Source organism: Lithobates pipiens, unplaced genomic scaffold, assembly GCF_037356315.1.
Source record: "Lithobates pipiens isolate NorthernLeopardFrog02 unplaced genomic scaffold, aLitPip1_a1.2 Scaffold_74, whole genome shotgun sequence".
Taxonomy (NCBI): domain Eukaryota; kingdom Metazoa; phylum Chordata; class Amphibia; order Anura; family Ranidae; genus Lithobates; species Lithobates pipiens.
In genome coordinates this window covers 644,053-671,181 of record NW_027507897.1, presented here as the reverse complement: position 1 = coordinate 671,181, position 27,129 = coordinate 644,053, and the positions used below count along the sequence as shown (strand labels likewise).

Here is a 27,129-nt window from a genome sequence, read left to right as displayed (position 1 = left end):
GCAGATGTGGAGTACAACCTGAAGCTCATCCTGCATAATTGCGTGTTGGTTTGTGTTGTGTTACAATATCAATAACTCTGCCAAGGGGAGGATTAGGTTATTGCCACAGCTCAGGTGGTTACTTGCTCCAATAACCAACTGATGGAAGTTCAAGTGCACTAAAGAAAAAAAAACAAACAACATGCTTCTACCATGTATGTCACCCCTTGTGACTGGCTTTAGAAAAAGATAGGAAGGCACAGCATAGGGTAGGAGCTCATGCAGCATTTAAGAACATGAGAAGGTTTGCGTCAGTTGGCATGAACTTCCAAAATGTGCATATATCTAAATTCTGAAGATTGTCATGATCTTAGTAAGATGTTGGTTAGCTTAAATGAATCTATAGTTAATTATGTATAAATATTTTTTTTTTTGTAATTATTGTTCCTGAGTATTCTAGGATATATTGAATGTACCCATGACATGCAGGACAAACTTTTCTTTAGAAAAATAAAACAGTCAGTGTCAACCGCAATTAGTTTCTTTTTTTTTCCAAACAGCAATGAAATCATTCACACAAAAGGAAAATAATAAAATCAAATAAACAATAACGCTTGCAAGCGATCATCTGTCGGGCCATGGAAACTTGCTTCACCCCTCAACTGCAAGTGGGAGTCATACACATTTTTTTGATTAATATTTACAGCAGATACAGCCCACAACCGCAACTGAGGGGTAGATAAAGTCTGATATGCTGTATTCACTGTACATTCCACAAACATTTCCTCAACAAAGTTGCCTCCACTCTTTCACTTCCAATAGTCCTATAATTTAATTGATAATTTCCCGGATTTAAACCTGCAAAACATGTAGATATATACATGGAGAGTGTGGCAAACAATGTCTAGTATTTCTGATCTTCATAGAAGTGTCTAGAATAAAGGGGTGCATTCTGTATACAGTGACATAGTCATGGTGGTGTGCATTCATGCTTTTTAAAGGAGAAAAAGTGTGAAGAAAGAAATTGTAGATGGAAATCATAGCGGGCTCCTGGATGCTCCTCCTTTATGAGGAATGTGTGAAAACTACATCAACAGTTTACTATATGTATGGGAAAACATGGAAGCGGTTCTGGACTAGTCCAATGAACATAAAGGGAATAAAGGTGTGCTTGGAGAATTAAACAGTTGTTTGTACCATTGATGGTGTAACTGTCACCAAATTGATTGTTGCAACTGATTGCCAACTTTCAAGGAAAATAAATAATGGAAAAAAAACAGCATGTATATTAATAAAAGCACTGGCAGCCCACCAGGTTTCCACCATACAAATCTAGTTACTGGCACAATAATTCTCCATGCTGGGCATGTCTTTACCTGTACCTGTGTATTAAGGGCACCCTGAGCTATTAGTTCAGTGTCATGACGATTTTTAAATCTCTTCTGTACAAAGACATTGTACATTTTTATAATCCTTCTGTACAATGTGAACTCATCTGTAGACAAAAAGGGGGATACCTCTTCCAAGCTCTTTTTCTGCTTTATAAACTGTACCAGAAAAACTGCATCATAGAGCTGAAACACATTAATAGGAAGGGAAACCACTCTACAATCTCATTCTACAACCCTTCCTCTTATCAGTCTATTAGATAATCTGAGCCCAATCCCCAATCTTTAAAAAAAAAAAAAAAAAAAAAAAATTATAAACCTATTTCAAATAAAATACCCTCAAAACCTACAATGAAAGGAGCAGTAGTCATTCCCAGGGCACCCTGCCAACCCCCAGCCACAAAGCCTGGTTTGTCCTTCCAGCACAGGCCAGCAAGGAGAAACAAATGGAACTTCCTGCATCCACTTGGCTAAGAGTGCTGACCAGCTATGGCAGGGGGCTGTAGGTGTCTAATTTTGCAGTTTCAGTCTGAGAGCTGGAGCCTGGTTAAAGTTTGAGTTCATTGGCAATTTTGGAGGCAATGTTCTTAAATGCCATAGAGGTGCCAGAGATTCTTTTGAAGCGTACACCATTTAGAGAGAGGCGTGGAAGCTTGCACACCTCCATTTCCCACTGTACATAGTTGTCATGCCCAGGTGAACCATGGATACAAAGCAGCATGTACTTCTCTTGCAGTTCATGTTGGCAGCTGTTGGCATCCAGCACTTTGCGTATTTCACTCATCATCTCATTGGGTTCCATTGAGCTGGTGGTTTTCATACTCCACGTGAAGCGTAATGAGCGTGGCTTGGAGTCCCTCAGGTCTTCTCTCTCTTTTTCTGCCACTGTCAGGTTAGGCCTGAGGAAATGGACAACATGGTTTTGTTATAACAATGATGTATGTGCTGCAAATCAAATAACGGTGTTTTTTACATCACTATTACCATCACATACAAAAACACAAACAAAAATTATCTTTCGGTACAGAGATAGTGTTCTTTAAGCTTGCATTACCAACTGATGGCATTGCCAAAATACTTGGGCATGGAAGTGATCCTTCCAAACATAAGATACAAACTAAAACAGGAAAGGCAAAATGCTGTTGGAAGCAGCCCCCTTAGTAAATACCTAATATGCAAGTAGGCTTAGCTGTATAGTTGCAAAAAGAAGTAGTGAGGTCGGCCTTTAATAGGAAGACTCCACGTTTACCTGGAATTTATCTAGAAAAGTATACTATGCTTTTTTTTATATTGTAACTTGCCTTACTATAGCAGCAAGAAAAAGCAATAAATTGTGCATTAAAAGCTGCACTTTCAATGTGCTCCTCTTTCCATGCTAACAATACTATTAAAGCCATCATACAGGGAAACACTAGAACACTGTTAGTTTATACCAGAAATATGTCAAAGCCAAGAAATTCCATAACATTAGTAGCGCTACACAAACCAAATATTTTACAAAAGTCAACTTTAATAGTGTAGATGAGTAGAAAGTCCACTTTAAAAGGTGAAAATAAGCAGATGTAAGTGTAGGATAGTCTGTCCCCAAAAGATTACATGCTTTTTTATTTTTATTATATTGTAAGTGTGCAATCTTAAGGAAACATTTAAATAAATACACTTTTAGTACTGGATTACGCTATGTGCATCTTTGTCCTCTGCTTGTGATAAACAAAATTTAGATGGAGTGTATGCAGAGTACTGGCAAAATCTATTGAAAGACAAACGCTTAACCCAGTATTATCTGGTAAGTGGATTACCTAGGGGGATTGCAATACACGCGGTGTGGTGAAGGAAGTCATCATGAATTAAGATCTGTAATAATCTGCTTATTTTCACCTTTAAAGTGGACTTTCTACTCATCTAGACTATTAAAGTGGGCTTATTAGCAATCATAACATTTTTGGATTGTGTAGCACTACTAATGTTATGGTATTTCTTGGCTTTGACATATTTCTGGTTTAGTAGTTTTTTTTTTTTTTATTAAAGTAGCTGCTTATGTTATTTTAAATAACAATTTTTCTATGAGTGCTGAGGGAGAAATATTGACCGATTGATCATTTCTCGTTTTCTGTCACTGTTAGTTTATAGTTTCCAGAAAAGCAATATTATATTTTCCCCTAAAAATAAATTCTGTACTCTATAAACAGCAGTGATTGGCAAGGTCAACTAAAATCTTCTAAGACAGCCTATGCTTTGTGTTACCCCATGATGTGAGACTACGTAGCTGTTGCTTGCTCATATGTCAGTGGAAGAACCTATTAAAAGACTGATTAGTGTCGCTGTAATGAGAGATTCTGAGAAATTAAAAGCGTGCAGGAAATTACTTCACCTCAAAGTAGACAATAACATTCTAAGGCCTTCACACAGTCAGTTACATACAGTCGCTGGATTCCTGTGGCCAGAATCTAGAGATATATGGTCCTGGAACGACCGGGTCATGTGATCAGCAGCGGCCGCTCAGCCCACCTAAACCAATGGCAGGCTCAGTGGCTATTGTTATTTGCATGTAGCCATACACAGAGCGGATAGCTATGGTTAGTGTCCAAGCCTTTTCCCATTCTCTGTGCCAGTCCTCTCTCTCTCTCTCTGACCCCCCCCCCCCCTTTAGTCCTGAACAAAAAGTGTTCATCTTAAAGTGGAAGTAAACCCATCGATTTAAACAGTTAAAAAAAAAAGGCATGCCGGGAATGCTAACTGCACATTGGCTGTGCTCTCAGCCAAACTATCAAACCATCCAATGGCTGGTGTCATAACTGATCACATGTGCAGCACCATAGCAGTTGAAGGTTAAACAGAGGCAAAGATGGCAGCTTCCTTGGCTGAAAACGATAGGGGAGTTTACTTCCACTTTAAGAGCTGCTGTTAAAGATGGCACGTAAAAAATTACGCAAATAAAATGATTATTGGTAGCAAAAATATGCAATTTACATATTTATACAAGATTAATATGAGATATGGGCAAAAAGTCTGGATGTAGGTCTTTATAAGACCGATATATGTCTCTCCAGAGAAGAAAGGTTTTCTTGTTCTTCCCTTTATTTTTATGCTAAAGTCAAAACATTGTGCAATATCATTAAGATTGCTCCTTTGTCTTTAGGGGTAGGAGGCCAACTGACAGGCAAGTGTTTGAAATCATAGGAGTATCTAAATAGGCGTTATCCTCTGAAATTAAACCTAACACACACACTTGCAAGATGCCATGACTCCACATACCAGGGAGAGATTCTCAATGATTGTGAATGGAAGGAACTAGGATAAAACAATGTATTTATTATTACAGGTACTTGTATAGTGCCATCAATTTATGCTGCGCTTTACAAATGGCACAAAGAGACCTGATGGATAGACCTGACAGATACACATTTGGGAGACAGGCTCGGAGTGGGTCTGAGAAATCAGCTATTGTTCAACTTCCTCGGATCAGTAATTTCTGATATACTTTTGACTAGTTTGTTTTCCAATTTATGACTGCTTGAATAGGGTCTTTTGTTCCTTGGGTACATCTTCCCTGGTATAGGGGTTTTATTGCTTTGTCAGCAGCTAAGCTTTTGTTTATTTTATGCAATATACTAGAAACCCAATTCCAAAAAAGTTGGGACGCTGTGTAAAATCCACATAAAAACTGAATGCAACTATTTGAAAAATCTCATAAATCCATATTTTATTCACAATAAAAAATACAAAACATATCAAATGCTTAAACTGAGAAAATGTGCCATTTTAAGAATAAAAATAAAGGTATTTTTGAAATTGATAGCAGCAACACATTTAAAAGTAGAAAAACAAAAAGCTGGCAAAGTATGTCGTACTAAGAAGGAAATATGCTTGGGTATAAAAAGATCTTAGCCCAGGGCTTGACAAATTTGCTTGGAATCTAGGAGCCAGCTTAAAAAGTTAGGAGCCAGGTTGGTAACGGTGATCCGGACCTGTCCCTGGCCTGACATGGAGACGAGTGAGGGGAAGATAGCGCAGCTGCCCCCCCCCCCCCCCCCCACCAGTCTCCAAGTCATTGCCCATAGCTCTAAGAGGGACATTTTATTTATTTTTTTCAAATGACAACTTTTTATTGCATTTTAGTGTAAATATGAGATCTGAGGTCTCTCTGACCGCAGATCTCATATTTAAGAGGACCTGTCATGCTTTTTCTATTACAAGGGATTTTTACATTCCTTGTAATAAGAATAAAAGTGACACAATTTTTTTTTTTAAAAGAACAGTGAAAAAAATAAAAATAAAGTTAAAATAAGAAAAATATATATATTTTTTTAAATGCGCCCTGTCCCGCCTGCATATGAAAGTGGTGTTCAAACCACACATAAGGAGGTATTGCCGTGATCGGTAGAGCGAGAGCAATAATTCTAGCCCTAGACCTCCTCTGTAACTCAAAACATGCAACCTGTAGAATTTTTTTAAAACGTCACCTGTGGAGATTTTAAAGGGTAAAATTTTGTCACCATTCCATGAGCGGGTGCAATTTTGAAGCGTGACATGTTGGGTATCAATTTACTCGGTGTAATATTATCTTTAACAATCTAAAAAAAATTGGGCTAACTTTACTGTTGTCTTATTTTATTAAATAAATTATTTTTCCCCAAAAAAGTGCGCTTGTAAGTCTGCTGCGCAAATACGGTGTGACAGACAGTATTGCAACAACCACCATTTTATTCTCTAGGGTGTTAGAATAAAAAATATATATAATGTTTAGGAGGTTCTAAATAAAGGCAAGGAGATAGGCAGGCAATAAAAAAAAGGAAGAGGAAGCTCCATTAGCATTGCTGGTTGTCATATCAACGGCCACCACAAGAGGGCGCCAGACTCCAGAAGGAATCATAGGACCGCAGAAGGCCTCAAAGCCGCGGCCTCAATTACCGGCCGCCGGCGGAACGGCCTGACGTGATCACGCCAGGGGTGGTCCACGGAGAAAGGATACCCCCAGCTGTGCTGCCCCAGGCGCCAGGTCGCTAATTCTAGTCGCAAATGCGACCTGGCGCCCGGGTTTTGTTGAGCCCTGTCTTAGCCAGAGTATCTTTGAAGTAAAGATGGACAGAGGCTCATTTAAAATGGTCTGTTGGAAAGTGGAAAACTGGTCTGTGGTTAGACTAATCTAAATTTTACATTTTTAGCAACCATGGGCGCTACGTCCTCCTTACAAAACAGAAGACGGACCTGCCACTTTGTTATCAGAACTTAGTTTAAAAGCCAGTATCTCTGATGGGTTTGCGAATGAAATGAGCAGCTTGCACATCGGGAAAGGCATAATCAATGCTGAAAGATATATCCAAAAAGACATCTTTTTCATGGAAGGTTTGCAAATTTCAGCAGATCCTTGCTAATATGTGGTATACTGGACAACATGGCTTTGTAGTAGAAGAATCTGGACGCTTAACTGGCCTGCCTGCAGTCCAGACCTTTCACCACTTGAAAATATTTGTTGCATCTTGAAATGAAAAAAACAACAGATGACCCAGGACTGTTTAGCAGTTTGAATCCAATATCACGAAAGAACAGGACAACATAACTCTCCCCCAAAACTCCAGCAACAGGTGTCCTCAGTTCCCAGAGGTTTACAGAGTGTTGTTAAAAGAAGAGGGGATGCTACAGCATGGTAAACAGGGCCCTGCCCCAACCTTTTCTGTTTAAATGTTTTTATTAATGTTTTAAAAATACTATAACAGCATAATATTTTTTGTAAGTGCAAGGTCAAATTAAATCCTACAGCGCAGACAGGAGTTGCAACAGAAAGGGCGACAAGACAACATAATTGTCAAAATAAGCAAGTGAATTTATTTAGGTGAACCTTAGGTTACCAAATTTGTTTCTTAAAATAGTACATTTTCTCAGTTTAAACATTTGATAGGTTTTCTGTTGTGAACAAACTATAGGCTTATAAGATTTGCAAATCATTGCATTCTGTTTAGATTTTACACAGTGTCTGCAACTTTTTGGAATTGGGGTGGTATTTTTCATTACTGACCTACCCCTATCAAACCAAACTAGGTATTGAATGATCATTTTATTACTGTGCATAATATTATCCCTCCCCCATCCAGTTGTTCCTCTAAGATAGGCTTAGTCTGGCCATACATGAATCGAAATTTGTCGGTTCAGCGGATTGACCAACTTGTGTACAACCAACATGAAGGCTTTTTCCCCAAACAATTAGTGCCGCCGGTATAGCTGGCAACACTAATTATTGACATTTGCCAGCAGGGAAGGCTCCCTGGCAGCAGGATACAATACCATTGTGGGAGTGATAATTCTTTCTGCATGCAAAAGGCTATGTAATGAAACAACTTATGAATAATGATCCTTTGTACTGAGGTTTATGTGTGCCTGTGAGACTATCACAATTACAGAGCAATTAGGAGTATTTTGTGAGTATTCAGACTGTGGCATGTGTGTGCATATGCTACTTTCTCCAGACCTCTACACTGTGTGCATTATTTACTCTTGCTCCAGAGTAGAGTAGGCTTAGGGTTTACCTACACCCCTTTAACCCCTCCCCCCCACCACATACTTTATAGTGCAATATGGCCACACCAACTATTTGCCTCAGCGTGCTATGAAAACTCCATCATTACTTCCCTAAGGGGGCCCAGGTATTTTACAATCCTAGCTACGCCTCTGACATGTTTAAAGCCCAGCCTACTGTGACAATCGTGACTCTGTCCATATATACAGTAGAGAAACAAATGTGAAGCGTGTTATTCCTAGGATTTCCAGTTGAAAAATAGAGGAAAAAACCTGAAAAAGAAACCTAATGCAGCTGCTACATCTAAGGAGTGATAAACTGCAATATATTACATATTAGATATACTTTAAGCAATAGAAAGAATGTGTGCACTTAACATGAAAGAATAAAAATCTCTGGCCTTGACCGATTTAAAAGCATACTTTCAGTTTTGCTATCAAAGTTAAGAAAACCCTACTATGTTATGCGTTACCATTCCCACAGCATGCCTAAAAAAGGTTTTAAAACGTATTACTTTTTTTTTTTTTTTTTTTTTAAAGGTGGTGTCATAGCGGACTAAAAGTTTTTTTTTAATTTTTTTTTTTTTGGACAATGTTAGAATGAGCCTGCTCCAAGTCTGTCATCATTAACTTACAATGTAGAAAGCCCAACCTCCAAACCTTTAACCTGTTCAAATCTAGTTATGATTGATAATGAAGATCTGCTTGCACTGCTGGAGTAAAGTGCAAGTAAACTCCCCTATCGTTTTCAGCCAAGGAAGCTGCCATCGTTGCCTCTGTTTAATCTTCAACTGCTATGGTGCTGCACATGTGATTCGTTATGACACCAGCCATTGGATGGTTTGATAGTTTGGCTGAGAGCACAGCCAATGTGCAGTTAGCATTCCCGGCATGCTTTTTTTTTTTTTAACTGTTTAATTCTATGGGTTTACTTCCACTTTAAACTCTGTGGAGGCCCTGAAGCAGCTGAAACCGTGCCCCCCTTCTCAGATTTTTGTAGGTTTCTCCAGCACACACTCTAGTAGGATAACACTGAACTAAGAAGTTTGCATGACGGCTGCTAGATGAGATTACCATCATGTGTATGTGAAAAAAAAAAAAAAAGTGCAGCGCTGCACTTTTTTTTCACATACACGTTTATTTATCTACACCTTTTGTGCCGGCTGCTAATACTAGGATAGCGTGGTCTATACCTATATGAGATTACCATCACTAGTGCACATTTACACATACGTAGGTTGCACCAAAACATTGTTTACAAAAAAAAAAAAAATAAATAAAAAGCTTTTAAATGACAAACTGCAATGTAAATCTAAGGTCAATGGTTTGTGTACTTTACATTACTCTATAGAATATTTAAATGTAAAGTTTTTCTTCATTTGAGTCGATTATTTTTTTCTATCTTTTGTAAACGTTAAGAAAACTTAATTTTATCTTTCTTTCAATATCAAATCAATTTTATTTTGATCTGAAGTTGCAGAGCCCTTAAACAGTGTGGGACCAATACACTGGTGCCTATTCTGCCTACTTGGTAACCTGGCGACATCTGCCTGCAGAGCTCATAATCAAAGAGAACAACCTATTATTTTTCCTTGCTGCATGGTGCAGAAGCTAGCATCTAAAAAAAAAAAAAAAGGTAAGCTGCAATTTAAAAATAAATTTTTTTGTTTATAAGTTATGCCATGTGAACAGGGACATGTAACAATTATAAAGTAGCTTGGCTGAAAAAGTGGTAATACACTTTAAAAACCTAAAGAGGTCTGCCAATCGGGTGTCTTTCCTATTAATTCTTCCTTTCAGTCTTTAATTGTATACTTGCAGGCCAGAAGAGCATTCCGGGTTATGAAAGTTTCCCTGGATGAAAACGTGATTGAGGATGGATAGAGGAAAATTTAAAACAATCCAATATGTTTATGATTCTTCATGAGAAAGGGAGGCAGGGCAAGTAAAATGTGTCACTGCAAATTGCAGAACTATTGAAAATACTGTTGTGTTTTTACAAGGTGTATAAAATAGTTTAGTTACCATTCCTATACAAAAATACTGGTTGTGCTTAGGTATCACTTGTCTGTTTTACACTGGGAGCTAAAAGAATAGAAAAAAAAAAAAAAAAAAGGTAGCATCTGTTTCCATAGCCATTTCCCAGTAGATTTTCATAGGTTTGTTATATCCACTATTGAAAGGACACAGGCATTGACACTTATCAGATGCTACTCCAATAAGTTTTTCAAAAACCATTTTAAAATCCCTGAAAATGTGAGCATGAACTTTGTGCTCGCCACGATATTCAACAATCAATCACATTCCTTTACATCTGTCTACTGCCCTATCACCTCTAAGATGAGATGATGGTTGATCCTCCCATACTGCAACCTACAGATAAAGGTATTCAGCTATTAACCCAGGATAATAGCGAGTGTCATTCAATATGTGGGCCATTGATATACTTATATTGGTGTACTTAAATGCACCCATTTAATATTCTTCTGAGTCCTCAATGCTTACTAGAAAATAGTTTTTTTTAGATTTATACCTGGTAAGAACTAAAGGTGTCCCTTTGCGGTATACTTTCTGGCTCTCTAGGGTATGTAGGGCGGGCTCTCGGCATTCTGTCAGATATGTACATATGTAAATATAATTAAACTTTGATACTTCGTATGTATATCAAAATAAAATTGTCAACAATTTTAAAATAATTTGTGTAAGTCTTAACTGATGTAGCACCAGAAAAGCCAGTTACTATTCATTAATCTTCTTGTAACACTAGGCAAGTGTAACGGTGTATAATCACCACTGAAAGCTCTGCATGGATTACACCAAACTGTATTCTAATATAAAACGGTCTTACACACAAACAATGAAGCAGTAGACGGATGATCTACAGAAGTAACGGTTTACAAGCTATGGATAAAAATAAGCAGCATTGATCTGATCAGCAGAAGAAGCTGAAGAAGCTGAAGAACCAAACCCCAGAGGGAAAGTGAAAAGAGAAAACAGATTACAGGGAGAATAAACGTGAAAGAAATTTAAAAAAAAAATAAAAACGCTGATTCAAGAGATACAAAACATGAAGCAGTATAAGACACTAGAGATGAGGTGGAAGAAAGCTAGGGGAGTTCATTTACACTGAAGCAGTGATGTTGGCTCTCTCACCTGGTGCTCTCCACTCGATCTTTCCCTTCTGGTTCATTTGGGTTCCTCAAAAGAGAGAGGTAAATAAATTCAGTGTATGAACTGTGAGCTCTGCAGAGCATCAATTACTGTCCAAGATATTTAGTCCTTAAAGACAAGTCTGAATATTCTATAACCAACCACCAAATATCTCTATATAGTGCTTGGAATAAGCCTGTCGGTGTCATGGGTATTTGTAAAACCCATGTTCAAGTAACAGTTGTGAAAAGTTAGAATCCACCAGAGCCAATAAAGATAAACCTGTTTTCTGAACCTATAAGTTACATGTGAAAACAATAAAAATAACAAGTGGTTGAATAAAAGTAGTTGCGATAAGAGAACTGCCTGGTACCAGTCAGTTCTTTAATCTCAACTACTTTTATTCAATCACTTATTGTTTTATGTTTTTTCTACATGAGTTATAGGTTCAATAAACTGGTTTCTCTTTATTGGCTCTGGTGGATTCTGACTTTTCAAGACTGTTATTTGAACCGAGGTGTTACAAATACCCATGACACTCACAGGCTTATTCCGAGCGCTATACAGAGATATTTGGTTGTTGGTTTTTACAGTCACTACCCCCAGTGGTCTCCAACTGCTAGGAACAGCAGTGCTGTCACAAGACTTCCTCCCAGTAAATCATCTTCAACTGGTGCCCAATCATTGTGTGGCATTTCCTGAATAGTCTACAACCCTTTATAAAAAGAATGACTTCAAAAGAGATTGTGTATTTTTTACTTTTCCCTTTATGTATTTCTTGACTTTATATTCATACTCATATTTCAGGCAGATTCTACAGTTCCAATCTACTGGATAGAGTGCAATCAGCATCCTTGCTGAAGGCCTCCTGTGAAAAAATAGAGTAAAAAACAACCTAGAAAGTATATTTTTTATTTTCTGGATGTCTACTGACAAAACGTGTCTATAAATATCCACTGATATAAGAGTAGCTGTAAGTGCAAATAATGGATTGTACTACTAAGCAGGAAATACAGCATACCGATACAATCATCAAATATAGTGCTTCCATGCACATACATTGTTAAAACCAAACAAAACATTTAAAAAAATGCTACATTAAAGACCAGTTCTACCCAAAAGTAGAAATGGGTTCCCATCGCTAGTGAATTTGAATGCCGTTATGTCCCCAAAAAGTCCAACTCTTTTTTGTATAGCCATTATCAAATAAAATTAGTCTGTTTCAATGAAACCTCCATATTGTAGACAGAATAAATAGGGGAATCAAACTGCAGCAAAGCGGCACATTCATCATTATGGCCTTGTGCACGTGTAAAGTGAAGCCATTGCAGATAAAAAAAATCTGTGAATCATTTCCTTTTTCTTTATGTGAACCTAAATTTAAAGTTTGTATTCTTTATAAAATATGTAGCCGATAAAGGAGATTATATAACACAAGGAAAAAAATGTAATATTTTTCAGGCTAGCAGTCCTTAAATGTGCTGTCTGCATTTAGTTTTCAGCTAATAACTTCAACCAGTAGAGAAAATACCTGTTCATTTTACCAGAAATGTGGCATCCTTGTCACTTGTGAGATTCTTGGAGACCGTTAGGGCTCTTTCACACATGCGGATCCGTATTCAGCCATCCACTTGCTCAGCAGGGATCGCTCCATTGACCCTGGCTGAGCTGGCGGATGACAAGTCTGTCTCTGCACACTGTGCTGGGATGGACCTGTCAGATCTCCGCTCTCCTCTATGGGGGGATTCATCCAATCCGCCAGACGGATGGGAAAAAAGGTTTTCATCCATCTGGATTTTGCGCAGTGGATCAGATGTCAGCGGACATGTTACCGCTGACATCCATCACCGTATGGATCGACTGTTCAGATCTGCTGAAAAAACTGACAGGCGGATCTGAACGGTCCGCACGTGTGAAAGAGCACTTATATTCCATCTGTAAACTACTAATCCCCCAGCCTCCAGACAATGGCGATAAAAAAGGAAGATGTGTTTGAAGGGCAGCCTGGGTGACAACCATGGGTCCCTGCACAGATATGCTAGAGTAGTAAATTTAACTAACCCTAGAAAAAAAATATATATATATAGGGTAAAAAAAAAAAAAAAAAGGAAACAGCAGCTATTTTTTTCAAAAGACTGCAATGCTGTGATATAATACATTTATTTTTGTGTTTAGAAACATCTTAAGATGGTACAGTGGGTATATACAGATAGTATATCATGAATGGTGAAAATTCCCACCTGTTGGTTAGAAACAGCTGGTTCCATAGTGTTCAGGATTTGCATCACATTTTCTGAAGTTATGGCAGCAGTATACCGAGAGCAGAAGTAATTTCCCATAATGCAGGTCACTTTAGGTCAAGTAACCTGGAACTGATGTGATATTTAACCAACTGAAAGGTACATTTTACACTCTTAGCCACCACCCCGCTATGCCCAATGAAAGCAAAAGGGGGTATAATTGCAGACAAGGCTGCAAAGCAAAGCATCATGGCTGTGGCATGTGTATACCCATGGCTGAGGGTATTTTACTGCCCCCCCCTCCCCAACCCCTAGGGTAAACAAGGCCAAAAATATCAGCCAATAGTATACTACACAAGTACTTACCTTAATAAATATGTACAGCCACTAAATTGTACCCCTAGCTGAAATATATATATATATAAAAACAGACACACACACACACACACACACACACACACACAGTACCTCAAAAAACGCCATTCACATTTTTTGGAAATATTTTATTATATATCTTTTCATGTGACAACACTGACTAAATTTCACTTTGCTACAATGTAAAGTAGTGAGTGTACAGCTTGTATAATAGAGTAAATTTGCAGATCCCTCAAAATATCTCAACACACGGCCATTGATGTCTTAACCACAAATTGGGCCCAATTAGCCATTTTCCCTCCCCAGCGTCATGTGACTTGTTAGCCCTTGTACACACGATCGGAGAATCTGACGGAATGTGTCCGATCGGAGCGTTTTGTCGGATATTCCGACTGTGTGTGGTATGCATCGGACTGTTTCCGTCGGACCAAAATTTCCAACTTGCCGGAAATATTTTCCGACAAAATGCTCCGATCGGACACACTCCGATAATGTGTAGAGAATTCCGATCGGACAAAGTGCCACGCATGCTCAGATCAAATTCCTACATCAAAGCTATTGGCTACTAGCCTGAACGTAGTCCCATCGTAACTAAATTACGTCATCACGTTCTGAACGGTTGGATTTTCCGACAACTTTGTCCGACCGTGTGTATGCAACAGTTTCGGACAAGATCCGTCGGACAAAATCCGACGGATTTGGTTGTCGGAATCTCCGACCGTGTGTACAAGGGCTTAGTGTTACAAAGCCTCAGGTGTGAATGGGGAGCAGGTGTGTTAAATTTGGTGTTATTCTAACTCTCATACTGGTCACTGGAAGTTCAACATGGAACCTCATGGCAAAGAACTGAGGATTGAAAAAAAAAAAAAAAAAAAAAAAGAATTGTTTCTCTACATAAAGATTGCCTAGGCTAGAAGAAGATTGCCAAGATCCTGAAACTGAGCTGCAGCACAGTGGCCAAGATCATACAGAGGTTTACCAGGACAGGTTTTACTCACAACAGGCCTCGCCAGGGTCGACCAAAGAAGTTGAGTGCACGTGCTCAGAGTCATATCCAGAGGTTGTCTTTGGGAAATAGATAAATGAGAGCTGCCAGCATTTCTGCAGAGGTTGAAGGGGTAGGGGGGTCAGCCTGTCAGTGCTCAGACCATACGCCGCACACTGCATCAAATTGGTCTGTATAACTGTCTCCCAGAAGGGACACGCCTCCAAGATGACCACTGCCCTGCTAAAGAAGCTGAGGGTAAAGGTGATGGACTGGCCAAGCATGTCTCCAGACCTAAACCCTATTGAGCATCTTTGGGGCATCCTCAAATGGAAGGTGGAGGAGCACGAGGTCTCCAATATCAACCAGCTCTGTGATGTCATCATGGAGGAGTGGAAAAGGACTCCAGTGGAAACCTGTGAAGCTCTGGTGAACTCCATGCCCAAGAGGGTTAAGGTAGTGGTCACACAAAATATTAACACTTTGGGCCCAATTTGGACATTTTTACATAGGGGTGTACTCACTTTTTGTTGCCAGTGGTTTAGACATTAATTGGCTGTGCGTTGAGTTATATTTTTTTTTACTTTACTATAAAATCTATATAATTTATATTGATGTTAAAGGCTCTGTTAGGGATTCCCCTTCATTACCTCTCCCAGGGATAACGCTGTTAAAAGAACATGAAATGAAGGAAAAGGCAATAGCATTGTGGAAGGCTAGAACCTAAGTCAGCTCATTATTGCAGTCTGTCATGGTTGCGGGCTGTTACATATAAAACTTAGAAGGTGGCTAGCTGGTGGTTCTTCTCTGTAACAGATTTCTTGGCAAATGAGTTACTGGACAGGTATTAGAATTTGCAGACAAAGGCTTGCTCTGCTGCATGTAAAACAATGGCTATAATATGGTATTTTACAATTTCAACAGCAGATGTGGCATACATATTAAAATAGCTTAAATAAATAGGAGGATTTGTTAAATAATCACAAACTATTACTGTTGGCATCCATCGAGGGACATAGGCATTATACTGCTACCTGCAGGACTGGCAAACAAAAACTGGCAAAATTGCAGGCCAGTCCAGAATAACCCCTCCTAATACCAGCCTGCCTCACTGTTGTAGCAAGCAATACCAAGAACCCGATTATGAAAGCATGAGATGATGTGCCTCAAACACCATGAAAGGATTTTTTTGGTGAGTACAAAAATCCTATTCCAATTCTCGGCCAGAGACACAGAAGTCAAATTTTTGGGGACCTCCAAAAGCAGTCTGACTGAGGGGTGGGCAACACGGTAAAACAAATGTGACCTAGCCCGAGATAGAGATAGATATCTTAGATTGTAAGCTCCTTGAGGGTAGGGACTGATGTGAATGTACAATGTATATGTAAATTGCTGCGTAAATGGACAGCGCTATACAAGTCCTGAAATAAATAAAAAAATTAAAGATATAGCTATATATATATATATATATATATATATATATATATATATATATATATATATATATATATATAGAAACAGAACTGAAGACTGCCTGCAGTTCAAAGACCCACCTGAATGACCTTATGACATAAGACCGGCATCAGATGTGGCTTAACTTAGAAAGCGTACACATCACAAGTTAGCTGCCTTGTAAATATGAGAAAGTTGACTGGTAGCACAAGGGGCCCCACAGCAAAGCATAAAAATCACTGATGTGCTCAAAAGATGGGGACACGAAGGTAAGCATATGTGAGGTCTACAGAAGCCAAAAAAGCCTCCCCAATGAAGGGTGGCATTGATACATTTGATGGAACCCACACAATTTCTGGATTGAAATGAAAACAGTAAGCGTTTCAAGATCCAAGATGCCGAGACCACCCTTTTGGGTTTGGGAATAGTAGCAAGGTTAGAGTAGAAATCCTGACATCGCCTGCCACAGGAATTGGGACAAATGACACCCTGACCCAGAAGATTTAAGAGGGTTTGATAAAGTTCTGCTAATCTGTGCTGTGACACAGGAAGGTTGGGAGTAAGCAGCCAAGATGATGAAGAGATACTCCATTTTGTAGCCTTGGGATGCCACTTCCTGCACCCAACCATCCGAGATTCAAGCTGCATTTACAAAATTTAACAAATGCATCTTCACTCTGGAAGCTGGGGGTGCACCTTCATGCTAAGGACAGGTTGTCTGAGGATTTGACAGCATACAAGCGTAAAACTGTCACAGTGAAAGTTTAACGTTACAGTCCACATGTTCGTACGCGCTGGGAACAGCAGCAGTAGTTGAATGCTGTTTAGGGGATTAACCAGTTAGACATAGTTTGACAGAAAAGTTGCAAAATTTACCAGATACGCTCTGCCTAATATGCCACACGCTTCCCTTAATCTGGCTGTGTTATATATAGCAAATGATATTGTGAAGATGATTTTTTTGATAAACACAGCACTAGCCTCACTTAATATTGTAGTATCTAACATAAACCAATATTAAACCGCTCATCCAATACGATTATTAAAAAAAAAAAAAAAAAAACACACACACACACACGTAAAAGAAACGTGATCAAAACCAGTGCGAAGAACAAAATCAAAAATACAAATAATCCATCCAGAATCATAAACAGCATTTAATATCACAAATAATCGAATCAAGTATAAAAATGAAAATGAAAAAAATAAAAATGTGCAGTATATCAATGTATGTCCTACTATGGTAACCAGTGGCAACCAAATTAGTGTTTACTGTTGGTAGAAATATATAGTACTCTCCGCCCACATACAGTCAGTGATTTATAAATTAACCACTTCAATACCAGGCACTTAAACACCTCCCTGCCCAGACCAATTTTGAGCTTTCAGCGCTGTCGCACTTTGAATGACAATTGCGCGGTCATGCTACACTGTACCCAAATGAAATTTTTATCATTTTTTTACCACAAATAGAGCTTTCTTTTGGTGGTATTTGATCACCTCTACGGTTTTTATTTTTTGCTAAACAAATAAAAAAATACTGAAAATTTTGAAAAAAAAAGTTTTTTTTTGTTTCGGTTTCAAAACTTTGCAAATAAGTAAGTTTTCTCCTTCACTGATGGGCACTGATGGGCAATGATAAGGCGGCACTGATGGGCACCGATGAGGTGGCACCAATGAAGTGGCACTGATGAGGTGGCATTGATGGACACCGATATGTGGCATTGATAGGCGGCACTGATGGGCGACACGGATGGGCACTGATAGCTGGCACGGATTGGCATGGATAGCTGGCACAGGTGGGCATGGGTTAGTCGGCACAGGTGGGCATGGGTTAGTCGGCACAGGTGGGCATGGGTAGGCGGCACAGGTGGGCATGGGTAGGCGGCACAGGTGGGCATGGGTAGGCGGCACAGGTGGGCATGGGTAGGCAGCACAGGTGGGCATGGATGGGCACTGATAGGTGGCATGGATGGGCACTGATAGGCGGCATTGTATTCTAATATATTGTACTAATGGATGCCAATCAGTGCCAATCAATAATGCATGCCAATCAGTGATGCCCATTGTGGGCACTGATTGGCATCCATTGTGGCACTGACTGGAATCCCTGGTGGTCTAGGGTGGCATACCTTGTCCTGGGCATCCCTGGTGGTCTGGTGGCGTCCCTGGTGGTCCAGTGTGGGCATCCTCAGGGGGGCTGTGCTGATAATCGATCAGCACAGACCCCCCTGTCAGAGGAGCAGCCGATCGGCTCTCCTCTACTCGCGTCTGACAGACGCGAGTGAGGAAAAGCCGATCACCGGCTTTTCCTATTTACACTGTGATCAGCGGTGATTGGACACGGCTGATCACGTGGTAAAGAGTCTCCATTGGAGACTCTTTACCGAGATCGTAGTTGCCGGGTGTCAGACTGACACCCCGCAACAACGATTGCCGCGATGCGCGCCCCCGGGGGCGCGCAGCGGCTCATAATCCTGATCACGTCATATGACGTCCGGTCAGGATTATGCAACCACTTTGCCACCGTCTATTTGTTATAGGGCGGGCGGCAAGTGGTTAAAAATATAACATCCAAAGTAAAGTTCAAATGTGCAGTTCATCAAAATGGGTCTTTCTGTGATCGCCAACAGAAACAAATTGACAATAATATACTGGTGCTTACCTCCTCTACGTGCTACAACATCTTTATAAGCAGCCATCTTAAATGGGTGAACTCACCGGATAGGATTGACCTTTACGTTATTAACAAAAAGGTCAAGTCACCGCTTTGCTCAACTGTTGGGATGGTTTAGCACAAATGATCACTGTTCCTCCACTCCTGTTTCCTCCTAAATGCAATTATTCCCAATGTTCCAGTTTTAGTAGCCGAAGAAAAAGAAAAGCAGTCTCCATAGTGTAAAACCTCAATTGTATCATGTGTATGGCAATTTTCGAGTGGAGATATTCATAGTTCATATTACTAAAATATGCCTTTTCTAGTTTCTATTTTTTTGCTGAATAAATAGTAGAGCTTGTGTATAGATAAAAAAAATGTGAACACAATAACATTTCTATCTGTGGAAAGAAACTAAAGCTGAATCTAAATTATGAATACTTTGTAGGTTTTACCACTGAATCATTAAAAAAAAAAAAAAAAAGGATATACTGACGCCATTGTTTAACCCCTTGCCTACCGTCTCTTGGCTTCCAGGTAAAAGATCTGGACAGCTCTATAGCCACCTGATCACTATTACAGGGCTTCCCCAGTTCTTGTTTATAGTTTTTGGGCTCTCCCACTCCTCCGGACAGGCCAGAACCACAGAAAACTGCAGTAACATTTGGAGCAGTGGGATTTTACCCTGCAAATATGGTAGTGACATAAATTACCCCATTTCCTGATTCAGAGCAGCTATTCCCTATTTGTTGTAGCCAGGTAAGCAGCTAATAATCAAGCATGATCTGTACTTGATTAGATGCAATGGAGGGAAGGGAGACATTGAGGGTCTAATGGACAATTGATGTCTCCATAAAGAGGACCTGTCCCTGGTCCTTGCTACCACATTGGAGACTTATTATAGCCTTGTCATAGTACTTAAAAGAGGAGCTCTTTTTTTTACAGTTTATCAAATGTAAAATGTTGCCTATGGAACATTTTGAATACCATATTTGTCCCTCACAATTTCATGGGCACACCATTTTAAGCCTAGACATGTTTGGCATTTTTTTTTACTTATCCAAAAAAATTGGGATTTTTTTTCATTAAATACATTTTAATGTACTTTTTCATGGAAACACCTGTAATAAACAGTTAAATATAGAACATAATAAAAAAAAAAATTGCCACACCACCATTTTATTCTACAGGGCCTTTCAGAAAATATGGAATTGTTTGGCATTGTAAAGTAATATCTAACTAAAAATGTTGATTTTAATTTATGTTTGGAAAAAAGAAAAAAAAAAACGCCCAGGTAGAAAAGCGACTAGGTTTAGATTTCTATAGAGTGGTGCCAAGTGTGTATAAACAGAGGAGAATCTGTAGGTAAACCTTTGCCACGATGACAGAATGTAATGTTTTTAAACTGGAAGGCCATGCTAAAACTAAAATCCCTGCATCTACAGCCACCAACATTCTGACACTAACCTATCTAGCCGGTTAAAGAAAAATAAAAATAAAAATCAGTATACATACCTTTTGCTGCACGCGATCCGACCGGATCTCCAGTGGTGGAAGCTCTGTTGAGTACACGCCCAACAACGGCTGTGAAATGAATGGGAAGTGAAGTCACCCATAGACTTACAATGGGGCTTCCGTTGTCGGACATGTCCTCTTCACCTGCCCACACAGCAAAGCCATGGCTGACAGCTCAGCGCGAGATGCTCTCACTGCTACAATAATATATATATATTTTACACTGGTCAAAGATTTTAGAACACCCCCATTTTTCCAATATTTATTGAATGTAATGTAGTTTAATGTCTCCATGTACTCTGAAAATAAAGCATAGAACAATTAAACAAATGCACATAAAAAAATCCCTCACAGAATTATTTTCTTGTAATGCAATCTACACGTTTGACTCAAAAGAAGCCACATTTTGCAGATATAACATCCAAACACACTCGTGGCATTCTTTATACACCGGAAATCAACTATCGTTCAGACAGTTGTTCTTGTTACTGGATTTCCTACAAATATTTTGTACTTGTAGGTTACTTTTCTTTCAACCTTATGTCTAGTTCATCACAAGCCAGCTCAATGGGTTTAAGTTTGGAGACTGTGTTGACCATTCCATGATTTGAAGAGTATGGTTTTCTCATTTTCTTCTAAGCCCTTGTACACATGGTCGGAGATTCCAACGGAATCCATTCCGACTGTGTGTGGTCTACATCGATTACTCCGACGGACCAAGTTTTCCAACTTGACATATTCCGATCATGTGTAGAGAATTCCGATCAGACAAAGTGCAACGCATGCTCAGATCAAATTCCTACACCAAAGCCATTGGCTACTAGCGTGAATATAGTCCTGTCGTAACGAAATAACGTCATCACGTCGGATTTTCCGACAACTTTGTCTGACCGTGTGTATGCAACAGTTTCGGACAAAATCCGACAGACAATATGCGACGGATTTGGTTGTCGGAATCTCCGACCCTGTGTACAAGGGCTAAGGTAGTTCTGACACAGCCTGGACTGAGTCACACGGAAGAATAATCCTTTCACCTTCTCCAGTGTTCAAAAACCCTGCGCAATGATCTCAAATTTTTATTCATTAGACCTTCTTCTAGTCTTCAGTAATCCACTGGTGGTGCTTCATTACCCAGGCAAGTCTTTTTTTATTCAGCCATATAAGCGATGGATTCTTATAGCCCCCCGACCTGTCAAACCTGCAGCTCGAAATCTTTTCTTCAGTTGAAACGGACTCGATTACCCATGTTGGTGTGTGTGTGTTCTTTCATGAAGATAATGATTTCCCACATCACTGTATAGATCACTATCACTTTGATCAGTGTTAAGCCGGCAGTCATGCAAGCTGTTGACTCTCAGAAACTTGTCTTATGATTCTATTGTGGCTTTGGGTCTGCCAAACCTCATCCTGTCAGAGTTTTCTCCAATAGCCTGGTGTAGGAAACCATACTCACTGACACCTTGGCTTTCCTTATCTCTCTATAGGAAAAACCTACACTTTAAAGGGTTATAATGGTCTTTATGTCTTCCTTTCTGAATTCCTTTTTTCTTTTGAGAGTCTTAATTTATTTACATTGCTGCAGAACTGTTTAAATTGAAAACTGGAGAAATGGAGGGGTTCTAAAACATTTGAACGGTAGTATGGCTGTGCTCCTAGGTATATTGCAAAGCAGCAAACCAAGCACACTGGCATAGATGTGCTTCCGTGTTCTGGCATGGCCAATTTGAAACAGGAAAGCAAGGGGACTGGCAGGATCAGCAGGTGTTTCACACAAAGAAAGCAATGCAAATAGAACAGGATACTTTTTATTACAGGGTACATGGTACAACAGACACATCAAGCGCTCCCTCTATAAGGCGCCTTTCACACAACCGGCCCGTAAAGATCCGCCCGTCCGTTTTACAGGCGGATCTGAGCTGGCCACCCATTGACTTGTATGGGCAAGCGGATGTCAGCGGAGATGTGTCCGCTGACACCGGCCTGCTCTCCAATTTGACATATCTGATCAAAACAGACGGCTGGCGATACGTTTGCCATCCGTTCAGTGGATCGGATGAAAATGGATAGGCTGTCAGTTTTCATCCAATCTCACCATAAAGGACAGCTGAGCTCTGGCAGGTGCATCCCTGCACAGTAAGCAAACGCGGACCTGTCATCTGCCCCGTGTGAAAGGGGTCTAATACAAATGCCAGTGTGGGGGACAGAAATCTTCTTCAGCTTCTGTCAAGGCTGTTCTACATTCCCCTCTGATTCCGTGTTCTCTAAACCAGCATATCGGGGTACGACTCCTGTGGAGAAACCAGAGGAGGAGAAGAAGAGGTGGGGCGTTTTTGAGCTATGGACAAAGTTGGCTGAATTAAGGCCGCAATCTGTCTGAGGAACTGTGACAGATGCAGAAAACTCTGCTTTTGTCAAAAACGCATTAGTTGCATGCCAGAAATAGAACTAGAATCAGATGCTGAAGCTGGTGTTAAGGCCGGTTCCTGCGCCAGTGCAAAGGACAAAAAGTGACTGAGGCCTGGGCTTCCACAGAGCGAGTGTTTGACGTTGCCTTGAGCCATCTCCTTTTAGCTAAAGTGAGCTAAAAGTGAGTGTTTCCTCTGGGGTATTTATGAAGTAGACTGAGTGAGCATGTCTGGTAGAAGTATGCGATAACCCAGATGTAGACCGTCCTGTGATGAATCCTCTTTGCAAAAGAGTGGAAGGAAGCGTCTGAGTACTTTATAAGGGCTCTAGTAACATTAAAGCATGTGACCATTGGTGTGATGCAACACCTGGTCATCTACCTGAGACGCGGCTCTGAGTGGTTGAATATGAGCTCCAAGTTGTAAAAGTTTACACTGTGAAGTGAATATGTTCCCAAAATATCCCTGTTTTACACAGTAAATTTCAAATGTACAGGGTGATCCTGTTTAACCTTTTTACGACATTGAACGGTATATAAAGGCTTCACCCATCATGGTGGGAACACCCCAAAAGGGATCTTCAGGGACTGAGTTCCATGGTAATGGACCATGGCCCTTGACCTGTATAGCAACCGGAGGTTACTCAATGCGTTGCAAGAAGTGCCAAGTTGAGTGCCATACACAGAATACAGTGCCCAAGGCAACATTACAGACCATTCGCACAGCATGGGGTCCGAGTATGGCTACCAAGGTTGCACTGATCCAGATATCCTACTTCCGTCGGCATGAGAAGACAGCAAGGTTTGAGTAAAAAAAAAAAAAAAAATCTAGGAAAGTAATTGAAGTAGTGAAGTTGATATCGCCAAGATAAAGACCAGATCCAATACCTACAGACACTACCAAAAAACTGAGGACTCACGAAGTGGAGTAGGTTTATAGGGGAAAAGCCCCAGGGGGCATGTCCTCAAAAGATTGCCAGTGTCCAATCACCAGAAAATATGAGGCTATAACCCATGGTGTATGAATACTTTGCCTGTGCTCCTGTTCTCTACGATTAAGATAAAAGGAATTTTGACTCACCCGTAAATTCTGAATCTTTTAGCACAGTACAGGACACCAGGGTTACAGGCTGCTACGTTCAGGAGACAGGACACTGGCAAAGCTTGTTAGACTTGCGCATCCCCCTCTTCCCCAGAATGTACAAATATAATCCTACCCCATGAGATCCCAGTTTTTTAGTAAGCAATGCAGAGTAACACAGGAACAGAGGGGAAGGTGTTCTGTGTACTGTACTGGAATTTACAGGATTAGTCAAAATTCCTTTGAACTCAATTATAGAGTACAGCAGAGGTTCCCAACCCCCTGGCCACGGACCGGTACTGTGGGCTTGTACAAAGTGTGAGGAAGTGCCCGAGTACCTTGCAGTAGCTCTGGGAGGAAGTTGGTAACAGTGTGAACCTGGGGTGTGATGTAACACCTAGTCACCCCCCTTAAACTTCACTCTGAGTGGTGGAATTTTTACCACCAAGTTAAAACACTCAATAAGTGAATAAATTCAAACAATTCCCAATTTCCTCATAGTTTTAGTCAGAAAAACGAATACTATTTAGAACACACTAATAAGTGTACTGAAAAATGTGTTAAAAGTAAAGTGTTACTAAACCCAGGACCCTGCATTCACTATACACAGTACACAACATGGAAATGCAATTATTTTAGTAACTATAAACTGCCAAATACCTTTTCTCATAAGCATTATATAGCAGTCTTCTATCAGTGTCCAGCAGAGCACTGGTTAAAGCTTGTAGGAGTTTTCATTCTCCCCTGGGTGTCCTATGAGCCTGCAGCACATCTGAGCCTCTGTCTGGACAGTGTTGATTGGCTCAGTGCTGATCCCAAGGAAAAGAATAATTCTAGAAATACTCCCTAAACTGAGCATGTGCAGCTTGCCCCCAATTCTCAGTTTTATCAGGAGATGGTTTGGGGACGGTGGAATAAGGGGAGGACCAGAAAAGACAGGATCAAACAGCCTTTTTACACAATGCAGAGTATTAACCTCTTAGGTTCCACAGTGGGTATAACAAGCATGCTTTACTGCATATACAGACTGATTTTACTGTTGTGGGTTTAGTAACACTTTACATCTCTTACTTGCTACAGAGCTACAGCAATAGTCCCATAACAGGGTGAACCTTGTCTTACCTTTCCACATCGTTGGTCCCAGGCTTAATCCATCACGGTGGGCATACCTCCAAGAGGGGTCTGCATGAATAGCACACTGCGGCTAATCACACTTGTTGCAAAGGGAGCACCCAAGCAGGGTCCAGTGCCTAAAAAAACATTACAGGCTGTTCCCACAGTGGAGCCCGGATACAGTTCCAAAGGCTTTACTGAGCTTATACTGATCTTGATGCACTGATTCCATTGTTGTGGAAGAAGGCAGTGAAGAGACTGAATGAAGAATTTGAATAAATAAGAACTAGTTAAGCACAGAAACCTCCCCAGAAAGGAGAAGAAGTCAATCACCTACAGGACACAAGCAAAAATCTGAGGCCTCATGGCATGGGACTGCAGTATAACCCAGGGTAAACATCCGGCCTGTGACTTGTACTGTGGGATTAAAGTAGAACTATAGGCATAACTTTTTTTTCTTTCATTTTGGACAGAGGGTTATCCTGTCAATTTTTTTTCCCCACCATCTGTGTCCAATTGGCTATGGGACAGGAATTGAAGGGAAATCTCTGCACACAGGAAGTGAGGAAATCCCTAAAAATTAAGGGAATTTCCTGGGGTCCCACAGCTAACCAGAACTAGTGTGCCCATTGGAAGATTCCCCCCCTATCATCTTTCTGGAGGCATTCCAAAAATTGGGATTTTCTTTTACTTTCACTGATAATCGTAAAACAGGACAAATAGAGAGGGTGATTTTTGTTTAACGGGGGCACAGACAGCAGGAAAAACTGACAGATATTCGAATCCCTTTCTACTCTATCCAAAAAGGTTTTGCCTTTAGTTATACTTTAATTGGTTTGGTCATAAAACTAGCAAACTGATAACTTCCTGTGCTCTCTGCCTGTGTTGCACGGTTATCTTATAGTAATTGTTCTCAGTTCTAATCGTGGACTGCAGAATACCTTCCCATTCTACTAGTCCTAAAACATTTCCTGTACTAGAGTTGCAATGCTGCTCCTTAATACATACACAGTAGAGCTAGTTACCCTAGGACAGAGGGTGTTTTGCTGGCAGGCAAAAATAAAAATAAAAAACGAATCAGCTACCACATGTAAAGAATGGTAAGCTTCTATATGTTACATTTGTGTTCTAGGGTTTAGTTCTACTTTAAATTTAAATAATTGTATAACAAGGCATATCTCACTTTATTTGACCACTTGCTAACCAGCCGCCGCAGGTATACTACGGTAGGTCGGTTTGATTGCGTGAATCGCCGTAGATGTATCGTGATCGTCTGTTTTTCCCCATCCATCCACTCCCCCCGCAGTTAGAAATACCTCCCAGGGAACACATTTAACCTCTTGATCGCTCCCTAGTGTCAACCCTTTCCCTGTCAGTGTCATTTATACAGTAATCAGTGCATTTTTATAGCACTGATCGCTGTATAAGTGTCACTGGTCCCAAAAAAGTAGGAAGTGTCCAATCTGTCCGCCGCAATGTCGCAGTCCCGCTAAAAAAGAAAATCGCTGATCACCGTCATAAATCTATCCCCTATTTTGCAGATGCTATAACTTTTATGCAAACCAATCAATATACACTTATTGCAATTTTTTTTTTTACCAAAAATATGTAGAAGGCCTAAACTGGGATATTTATGATAGCTAAAAAATAATTTTTTTTTTTCCAAAATGGTCTGTATTTTTTTGTTTATAGCGCAAAAATTAAAAACCCAGAGGTAATTAAATACCACCAAAATAAAGATATTTATGGGGGGGGAGGACATCAATTTTGTTTGGAGACAACGTTGCACGACTGCGCAAATGTCAGTTAAAACGACGCAGTGCCATATCATTAAAAAATAAAAAAATGGCCTGGTCATTATGGGGGAAAATCCTTCCGGGGCTGAAGTGGTTAAGCAACACATTAGAAACTCACTAATATTTCCATTTATTTTTAATGCATATTAAATCTGAACTTAAAAACGTTAATTTTAATTTTTCTATATTTTCTGTAATATCTAGTATTTCTCACTAACCAAAAGGATATAAATCCACTTTGCATGCAAATAACTTGACAACGCCAGATATTGCTTTGTAAAAGTATCAGTGACATCACTGTGCTGCAAATGGCCTGCGCAAAGATCAGAGCTGTGGGAGGGGACCAAGGGAGCTCACGCACTACAGACTGCCTGCAAACTACAGAGGGGGCGGAGACCAGACCAGGCACCCTGCACAAGGAGAGAGAGCAGCGATGACTGGTCGTTATTACACGAAGCTCCTGCGCGGATGTAAAGTTTCAC

General features: G+C 40.1%; 1 protein-coding gene across 9 annotated transcripts in view; it reads right to left on the bottom strand.

The window, feature by feature from the left end:
• Nucleotides 1–504: 504 nt before the first annotated feature.
• Nucleotides 505–27,129, bottom strand: part of LOC143959417 (serine/threonine-protein kinase MARK2-like) — a 217,891-nt gene continuing 191,266 nt past the window's right edge. For 5 of the 9 annotated variants that reach the window (XM_077468060.1, XM_077468064.1, XM_077468065.1 and 2 more), the window contains 2 exons: nucleotides 11,034–11,078; nucleotides 505–2,266 (listed from right to left, as the gene is read on the bottom strand). In XM_077468060.1, coding sequence (XP_077324186.1) covers nucleotides 1,915–2,266; nucleotides 11,034–11,078 — 397 coding nt within the window. In that variant the 3' untranslated portion in view covers nucleotides 505–1,914. Of the gene's footprint in view, nucleotides 2,267–10,413; nucleotides 10,490–11,033; nucleotides 11,079–27,129 lie in introns of all 9 variants that reach the window. The other 4 variants (XM_077468067.1, XM_077468068.1, XM_077468062.1 and 1 more) reach the window with 2 other exon arrangements.